The sequence below is a fragment of the Cetorhinus maximus genome, chromosome 8 (genome assembly GCF_964194155.1).
Source record: "Cetorhinus maximus chromosome 8, sCetMax3.hap1.1, whole genome shotgun sequence".
Taxonomy (NCBI): domain Eukaryota; kingdom Metazoa; phylum Chordata; class Chondrichthyes; order Lamniformes; family Cetorhinidae; genus Cetorhinus; species Cetorhinus maximus.
Window position 1 is genome coordinate 109,022,108 of NC_135886.1, and position 10,033 is coordinate 109,032,140.

A 10,033-nucleotide genomic window follows, 5' to 3' on the forward strand; every position below is an offset into this window, starting at 1 on the left:
TAAGTGGAGATTAAAACTCATCAAACTTGAAACTAAACATACGATCAAATAATAAATATGAAAATTGTAGGGAGGTGAAAAGGGAGATTACAGTGCTAAGAGGAAATATTGGGCATCTTATAATTTTAAGAAGTAAAAATAATGGCTGAAGGAGGTTAGAGCTGTGGCAGAAGAAGAGGCGATAGTAGTTTTATTTTGCATCAGGTTTACAAATGGTAGTGAAGGTGAAATTGTTGGAAGCTATGGAACAATTAATAGAGATGTGTGGATAAGGAATTAGTTTGAAATTACAGTCAAGGTGTAAAACTCACTGGGCCCTGATGCCAGGCATTTGGTTTGCAAGCAATGGTTTTGATTGTTCAATTTTCAATAGATTTGCAAATTATACAATGAAGCATGGCCATTATAATGCCTCTGTTTAAGATGGAAGGGAATGATAAATTAGAAGATTTCTATTGCAGGCAGATATTTGAGAATCAAGAATTTGAGGCCAAGTTAATGAGCATTTGGAGGAAAGAAAGGGAAAATTGAGGCCAACCAGTCGAACTTGGTAGAGTTGAATTCTGTTTGACAAATTTAATGTTTAATCTAAAGGAGTAACTGCTTATAGGCATATTGAGTGTTAGATGTCTACCTGAATTTTGTGACTATTTGTTGAGGGGCTTGTGGTATGTGAGGAAATGTAGAAGTATGGATGTGATTGGGCAGGAAACTGTTCGAAGGTTGATGGGTATTGCTTGAATTGGAAATAGGTTGGACATATAGTGCACCCCAGGGGCTAGTGCTGGGTGTACTTGTTAAAGACAATGAATATAAATAAATGATTTGATTTGGATAATATGAGATTTGCTAATGACCCCTGAAGTATGTGTAACAAACTGGCATCACTCAGGCTTGATAAAGTCCCAGCTGAGTGGCAGATGTGATGTTTGAGGAAGTGGAGAGAGTAATATATTTTGAGGTAAAATGAAGATTGAGAATATGAATTAAATTACAATGTGCTATGGGTTTTGGAGGAAGTGACAGACCTAAAGTGCAAGCATAAATCTTTTAAAGTTATGGTTTGATAAAACCATAAACATTCACTCCTGTAGGATTCTGGGTTTATAGCTGATAAGCTTGTACGATGCAGTGGTTACACTGCAATTAGAATGCTGCATGCAGTTTGGGAATCTGCGTTACAGGAAAAAACAGGTGTAGATTCTCACTTTACTAGCTAGTCTCAGCGGAAGCACAATCTATTTTAGGGCTGGACCTTGTTGGTTTGAATGGCTGCCAGCATACAAGGATTTCCTGCCAGTTTCAGGCTGCCTCATCATTGGCAGATGGGTTAGAAGAAAATGGACCTGTGGGGTGGAGTGGCCACCAGATCAGCACACCTGCTCCACTCTGCCCCCATAAAATTAAAAACCAACTCCTGTTTGGTGGTCCAGCCAAAGAGGAGCCGACAGTGATTACGGCATATGCCCTGTCCTGTACTGTCAAGATGGCTGGTCGCCAAGGGGGGAGATTGAGGTAGCCACAGAGATGAGGTGATAAGTCATTCGCCATGACACTTGGGGTGCTACCACCCTGTACTGCCAAGTGGGAACTCTCAAAATTTAACCTGCAGAGTGGACAGTGTTGATTCAGTGTTTAGGCACAAGGGATGGAAAAATGCAGTTTGGAGAGACTTGAAATTATGGGGCTATTCCAGTGGAATATGGAAAACACTGAAAATTGAACAATGGTTTTTAAAATTATGAAGTATTCTAATAGGCTTAATCTCTGGTTGGTGAGTCAGTTTAGAGGGGTCATAAATTGAAATTTCCCTGTGAGAAGGGAAGTTAGGAGAAATTTCTTTCCATGCTGCTTTCCATATCATGATTTATGCTGGAAAAGCCCATTGCATTTTGAAGGCAATATATTAAATGTTTGAAGTGGACAAAAATGGTGGACGGAGAAAGAGTAGGGAAATGGGAGAAGTTTTGAATTGCTCTATTGCTCAGGTAGCCCAGACAAAATGGGTTGAAAGCCTCCCTTTTCATAAATCTGTTGGTTCATTGACCTTCCTATTATCAGTGTGGTTGAACAGGTTTTTATTTCCCTCTAGATGGTCTGTTTCATTTTTCCTAAATTGATTTGAAAATAGCTATTTTATGAATCTCAGTCCTCGTGTTTTGTTTCCATGTATCATTTTACAGAATCACAGAATCTTTATAGTGTGGTAGGAGGCTATTCAGCTCATTGAGTCTGTACTGGCTCTCTGAGCATTGTACCTAGTCTCCTCCCCTAACTTTTCCCCATAACCTTGCACATTCTTTCTTTTCAGATGGCCAGCCATTCAATTCCTTTTTGAATACCTTGATCGAACCTGCCTCCACCACCCAGTATGTTTGTTTTTACTTCTCGTTAAATTAATGTGGTCTAGGTATTGCTGGGCTTTTTTAAAAAAGGAAAATGATGAAATAATAAATATGGCATTGTTTTCCTAGTCTGTTTTCATTTGTTCTGTTTTTAAATATGGTTCTCCAAGACCTTTTTTGTGACTTAAATCTTTGAGTATTGTACCACTGCCTCGTTTTTTTGCCAAGGCTTTGACACTGCCTTGTTCTTTTGCCAAGGCTTTGAGACAAATAATCAACTTTGGCAATGCCTGAATTGCTAGATCTAAAGTCTTGGGCATGAGGAATAGATGAGTGAAAATAAAGTCTCTGGTCACTTCTGAATTATTTTTTCACATGCAGCCTGTTACTAGACCAGACGATGTTTGGTGTGTACCATTCCACTGGAGCTGATCAGAAGTGGCATGTCCATCTGCCCTCCTGTTCTATCCCAATGATCCCCCCCATCCCCCACCCCATATTTAGTGGTCTTCAGCAGGTAGCAACTAATTTGCTGCCATTATTGTTGTCCATTTTGTTTCAACCTTATTCCCCATTTGCCACAACCTTTCTTTACAGCTAAATTTATCAATAATGTAAGCACTACATCCATCGTTGTACCTCTATCTTTGTGAGCTGTTTATACCCTGTCGATAATTGGTCATTCTCTGCTGTTAGCCCAGTTTGAGATGATCAGCCCTTCATTCCTGATGCGCTTATGTTTATATAAAATATATTGAAAACATTGCTTCAGAACATTTGTTTTTATGTGGTAATTGTGCCGGCGATGGCACTTTTTTGTTTTTTCATTTATCTGCCGTGCCTTATTTATTCTTGGTGAAAGACATAGGCACTACCAGTTTAGCTATCTTGCCCTGCCCCAGAACTTGTCCAAGTATCCTGGGAATCTGAAGTTACTTCAACCCAAATAGTTCCTTTTAGCATAGAAAAAAAATTCCCAAAGGATTTTGCAGAAGCATAATCAGACAGGATGTTGAGACAAAGAATGAGAAGTTAAGGGTGACCAGGAGGTCCTTGAAGGAAGAGAGGGGAGTGGACAATTGGCAGTGCTGAGGGGGAGAATTCAATAATGTGAATTCTGAAGGCACTGCTGCAATATATTAGGGTGTGTGGTTTGAGAAGGAATTTAAATGCGAGGGTGGGGTTTTTTTAATTAGAGGTTTTTGGGTACTAGCCAGCAAGGACAGGAGTATGAGTCTGAGTCGATACAGGATGGGACATGGGTAGTGGAGTAGACAAATGCAGTGATGAGAGTTGTAGTGAGTGAGGAGGAGCAAAGATGTTTGATGTCGTGGAGGTGGAAGTATGCAACAAATTCCAATTTTCCTACATCATTCTCATCACGTTATGGACATGTTTGCTTGTGTGGCCTTGCTCTTTAGACCACAACTCATTGTTTCTACAAGGTCTGCACCATAGTCAAATGTGAGCCATGACCTCTGGTTGTATTGCCTTCCATTGCAGACTTTTTTGATTTATTGTTATGTCCTTATTAGAAACTTTGCAATCAAGTAGATTATGAATGCTAGACTAATCTACTTGTCCTCCATGCCATTTATAAAGTGAAAGCAGTGAAACATTAGACACCAACAATTGATTGAAGAAGGAGATTTAGATTTTCATCAACCTTTTGGTAGTGCTCTTGGTTACTTTCCAAAGTGTCTGCCTTGGTCATATTCATAGGTGTTGATTCCTTGGGTCAAACACTGAGCAGTGTTCATCTTTTCAGGTTTCTCTCACAGGTGATTACCTTATTCCTCCTTACTATTGTTTTCAATCTGGGTGACCACTTTCTGGAATGTGTTGCCTTATGTTGTGAGCACAGCCAGCAGTTCCTTGCGTTCAGTGTCCTTGTGCTGCAGCAAAATAAGTGATATTCCATGTGTGCATATTCCTTTGAACATTAAAATTTCTGGAATAACTTATATGTTGCACACACTATAGTTCCTGATTCCCACTATTTTTATACTCCCAATTACGGTACTACTTGCAATCTAACTAAATTAATTTCACTTGCCTACCATGGTCTTAGCGAATTTGTTCATTTTGTCTTGCTGCTGAACTTGTGCTCAGGCTAAATTCCTTTCTTGTCTTTTCTCAGTACAAACTCGCTCGACTTTTTAACTTGGCCTTTTTGTCATTTTAAGTAGTCTGATCTGCAAATTGATTACTTTGCAATTACTTAATTAACTGGCTAATGATTTACATTTATTGGAGGAGCAATTTCTTCACTGTTTCTGATTCCTGTTTTAGGTCCCAAAGTGATGTTCACCACAATGCTTGTGAAGCATTTCTGATCTTGGAAGATCCATTATTGGTATAAACTTAATTCTACTTCCTATTACAAGTGTAACTCCTACATAATTTTAAGTATATGTAATACATATAGAAAAATGTATTTTTAATGGAAGGCTCTACTTGGCTGAAGAAAACTGATAGATACAAGAAATTTGCGACTGCATTCATACTGAAATACAATGAAAGAATCTCTGAAGGAAAATCTGTTTTTATAGTTTTAATTCTAAATATTGTAGAACTTCCTTTATCTCCAGTTAAGCTGTCAGTCAGAATCTGTGTGTGGAGGAGGGGACAGATGAGAATAGACCCTTTAGGGAAATGTTAAATATAATCAAAACTGTAACTAAACAATGTACCTTTATTTGAAATGTGCTTGTCTTTTCTGTTTCTAATGTACTACGTATATTAAGACTAAAATTGGAGAATGCAGGTGACTTGTCAATTTCCATACGCTGGATATTGGCGGTTCAACTGTGGGATGGGAACGGGGAAAGCTTTAGTTTACTATGTTCATTTCAAAGCTTTTGTTATTAATGACTGGAGTAAACCGGTTTTGAAGCCCAGAATTGTTCTTAATCCATAAGGCTGTATACAGAGTTTTAAAAAAAAAAGTCTGTTGGAATATACAGCACGTGGTGAAATATGGCCAAATTGATGTACTGTCCAAATGTATTTAATATTAAATAAGTTTTAAGTGCACATGGACTTAAGAAAATCCTTTTGAGAAGAAAATATCTTGATAAATTGTATACCTCTGGAAACTGAATCCAGCGTTGACAGTGGTAAATCTTTCTATTGCTTATTTTAAGGGTTTATTTTTTTGCCCTCCTTTTCTGCTTTCCTCCTCCACCTCTAAATTGTCTATATCTTTAAAAAAAAATCCTGAAGTGAGTGTGTTTCAGGGCTTCGATGTTTAGTGAACAGGTTTCAAAGAACAAATATTTAATGTTTTTACGATGTTCCTTTGACGGCAAACCTTAGTTTTGACATTTTCTCCTTTGTATGATTTGGCAGTTTTGAGTATTGTTGAGCACGTATTGCAGAGTAGACAGTCTTCATAGGAAGGCTTTTCAATATCTAATGCAAGTAAGCCAAAAAGAAATGTAGCCAAGCCAATATTTGCCTGTCTGATAGTGGCGGATTACATGCAACACTACAGTGGAGGAAAGTAGGTTGATCTAAGATTTTAATGGAAATTTGAAAAGGGCTTCTGTTTGAAGATAGTCGATTCAGGAAAAACTGTTACAGGAAACATTTAAAGCAGTAAAAAGGCTTTATTCTCTGTCATACTTTTTATGTTTGCTTTTTTAAAACATTTTATTCCACTTTCTCGTTTACTATGTTTTTCTTAACTTAATAGTCCTTGGCTATCAGCTGTGGCACAGTAGTAGCACTCGCCTGAGTCAGAATGTTGTAGGCTGAAGCCCCATTCCATTGACTTGAGCACAAAATCTAGACTGACGCTCCAGTGCAGTCCTGAGGGAGCACTGTGGTGTTGGAAGTGCTGTCTTTCACAGATGCTAAACAAACATCCGACCCTCTAATGGACATGGACAATCCATGGCACTATTCTGAAGAAAAGCAGGGGAGTTTCCCCCGGTGATCTAGCTAATTTCTATCTCTATCAACATCACAAACAGATTATCTGGTCATAATCACACTGCTGTTTGTAGGATCTTTCTGTGTGCAAACTGGCTGCAGCATTTCTGATATTACAACAGTGACCACACATCCAAAGTACTTAGCTGCCATTATGAAAGGCACTAAATAAATATAAACCTTCCTTTCAGTTTTAAGCTGAATCCTTTTTACTGAATTATTTAGCATTTACTTTACCTATTTTTTCCCTCAATTTTATATCTTGCTCTCAGTAGTTGGAATATGGTTCCATGACCACCATCGGTGCTATTGCTTTTCACCTGATCAGCAAGTACTTGAACATTCAGTTATTTCTTCCATTTTTCCCTTTCTCCTCCACACCACACTTCCGAACCAGCGAGTAACATGAAAATAATCAAATGTCCATTTTTTAAACTTCCATTAAACATGTTACTTTTTGAGCTACAAACTAGATACATCTAAAAATGAATCTTATCAACATTGCAGTTAATGGTTTCGACCAAAAAGAAACTTTGCCATAAACCTATTTTATCTTTACAGTCGTTGCTATATCACATTGACCTGTTTTTGTATCTTGGTCTAGAGTACTATGCTCCCAGGCTCTGAGCTTGTTTCACCCCTTTGCAGGCTGTTGTAAGGTTATTTGCAGACTGTTGTGTGGTTAACAGTTGTAAGGTTACCATTTTTATTCCTGTAAATTTTTCATTTTTAGAAAAATCTTGTTCTTCACTGCAATAGATTGATGCAGTAGATAATTATTTTTTAAATCTCCACTGCTTCAAGAAATTGGCTGTTAAATGGACTTTAAAACACCGCACTTATTTTTTGGGATATTCTGGGCTGAACTTTAGTTCAATCTGACTAAACTGAAATGCGCAAACTCCTGAGTTTATTTTCAGTATCAATCAGATCTTGACCACCCTTAATAGTAATAATGAATGTAAGCGCACAACAATAATTATGAATAAGGCTGTAACCTATGAATACGTGTATAGTAAGATTAATAATCTTAATATCTATAATATCTAATATCGCCAAAAAATACAACCCACTGAAGACTTCTACGCAGCAGTATTAATACACTCAGACTGCAAGCCCAATGTATAACCTGTTTTGCATGAGCAATGAAAGAAAAGCTTTGCCTTCACGATAGCATTCCCACTTCGAGTCAGAAAGTACAGGGTTCGGATCCTAATTTAGGCAGTCTGAGCAAGTAAGGACCGAAGTTCCAACTCTGATTTCTTGCATGATATTCAGCGGAATACTCATGTCCAGTGCTTTTGGTTGTGGGAGCCCTTTAAACCTGCCATGTTGGGCTAATGATCGGCTGGTTAAAAAGATGTTACAGCCCAGAATGGGGTTGACCCATTTTGTGGCCTTTTTGGAATGTTGTCAATCTTCAAATCCTTTCACTACTGCACACTTCTTCCTGTGGAAGTGTTTATGAATACAACTCAACAGTACTCATTAATTGATACATTGTCCTTCTCAATGTTGCTATTATATAAAAAAAAATTCTCCCATCATATGGGATATGTCTCTATGTACCTTCACTGGATGTGGGAGTGTTCTTAGTGCAAGAAAATTTTTGATGCACGGCACTGAATGTTGTGAGCAGTTTATTTCCTGGCAACTAATGAGAATAATGAGACTCTTAAGTGTATCTCAAAATAATTCTTTTTTGTACATACATTGGTTTCTTATCAAACTCAGTACAAATACAAATTTATAACTAACATTGAAAATATTATTAAAAAATTTCACTAAATAGAACAATGAATTCATGAACTTCTGTGTTTCAACTTGCAAAGCAAACCTTTTCATTTGATCACAGGCTTTCACTTTCTCAGGAACATAAGCCTTCATTTGTCATCTGTTTATTCATTCATTGGATGTGGATGTCACTACCAAAGCCAGTATTTATTGCACATCCCTAGTTGCCCTTGAAATTGCAACTGCTACAACTACAATTCTGTAGGACTGGAGTCACATGTTGGCCAGACCAGATAAGGGTGACAAGTTTCCTGTAAACAGCATGAGTGAAGCAGTTGAGTTTTTACAGCAGTTTGGTAGTTTCATGGTTACCATTGCTGGTGCTAGCTTTTTAATTCTAGATTTAATTAACTGAATTTAAATTCCCCAACTTCCATTGTCTTGTGGAAGATGCATTAAACCAGGGCCCCATCTGCTCTTGGATGCACACACAATTTCCCATGACATAATTTAAAGAAGAGTAAATAACAAACATTTATTCTTCAAACAACAACACTTTTTTCTTGTTGTTTGGGCCGTACTGTGTGCGAATTGACTGCTTTATTTCCCTGTGTTGCAAGTGTATTTCATTGACTAAAGTGGCTTGGCATACTGTGAATTCATGAAGGGTACTGCATAAGCAGAAGTTCATGCTTTGCTATAGCTTATTTTCCTGGAAGTGGTGGTTTGTTGTGTGCACAGCTTAATTTACCTCGTGACTGCATTCTTAATTCCATGTCTTTTTTGTGCATCTTTGGATTATGCTGTTCTTCATGAAGCTGTCCTTGAGACTGCTTTTGTCTTGAACATCTTTCCACCCAGCACTGTCAAAATAAATCTCCTTTTCCTCTTGCTTGTTAAACTCTGACGCTGCCAGCAAAAGTCACCAACCTTCTCCACATTTCCCACCAGACTCAGTTCACTTATGAATCCACATCCCTGCTAATATTCTCAATTGAAACAGGAAGAGGATGTTGTGAACAGTCTATTTGACCCTGAGCTGGCTATCCAATGTGTAATCTCACAATTGTAAAGATCCTCTAAGTCAGGCCTCTTATGAATTTCCTCCTTCATTCACTCCATCATTAGATTGACTGTGCTTTCAGCTGTCCATGTCTTGGCCTTTGGAGTTTCTTTCCTCCCCTTCAGCTTTCCACTTTTGAGGTTTGATCGCATATGAAATTGTAAAAGCTGGTGATGATCATGGTGGCCAAGAATAGGTGCAGAATACAGTAAACTAAAATCTCTCAGTTATATTTTGAAAAGGCGAGTTTGTTTTGGGAACGTTTCGCTATCATCGTTACATATGCATTTAGCCATCGCTGAGCATGCAGCACTCTGCTCCATTGGATGACGGTATCGAATTCAGAGCTGTGTGACGCAAGTATTAGCAGCATTACTCTGACTTGCTTTGAGTTTGAAAAAAGTACAAATTTACTGATGTATTAAGGGCAGTCAAGTTTTTAATTGGTATTATACTTGTTGCTAATACAATTTGCTTGAGCTACTAATTACTTGAATGTGTTATATTTTATAAAGGGTTAATCTCGGACACCAATACTTTAAGTGTAGTTTGTAGGAGCTAACTGAACAACAAATGGGAAATTTGTTGCATAGAAAGGCACAGAAGGGCCTGTTGTGTCCATGCCACCTGAAAGAGCTATTCAGTTTAATGCCACCTTTCTGTTCTTGGCCTTCTGGGTTATGGCACCTCAATTGCATATCCAAGCACAAATGTTGAATGTTTCTCTACCACCCTTTCAGATCCCCACGACCCTCTGGACAATTCCTGTCTAATCTTTCTACCAGTTAGTTTAAATTTATGTCCTTTGGTTCTTGATTCCTCTACGAATGGAAATAGGCCCTTCTTTTTCACTCCATCTAGGCTCCCCATTATTTATACACTTAGATTTAACCTTCCCATAGCCTCCTCTCTTCCAATTCTGCCCAATTTTCCTGCTTAGCTAAAATTCTCCATT

The 10,033-nt window shown here is 38.0% G+C and overlaps 1 protein-coding gene across 1 annotated transcript in view; it reads left to right on the plus strand.

Annotated features, from left to right (window-relative positions):
* Positions 1-9,565, plus strand: part of LOC144683873 (non-POU domain-containing octamer-binding protein-like) — a 66,044-nt gene extending 56,479 nt beyond the window's left edge. The window contains exons 11-12 of the mRNA XM_078547400.1: positions 2,312-2,369; positions 4,638-9,565. Of these exons, the coding sequence (XP_078403526.1) occupies positions 2,312-2,338 (27 nt within the window). The 3' untranslated portion in view covers positions 2,339-2,369; positions 4,638-9,565. The remainder of the gene's footprint in view (positions 1-2,311; positions 2,370-4,637) is intronic.
* The last annotated feature ends 468 nt before the right edge of the window (positions 9,566-10,033 follow it).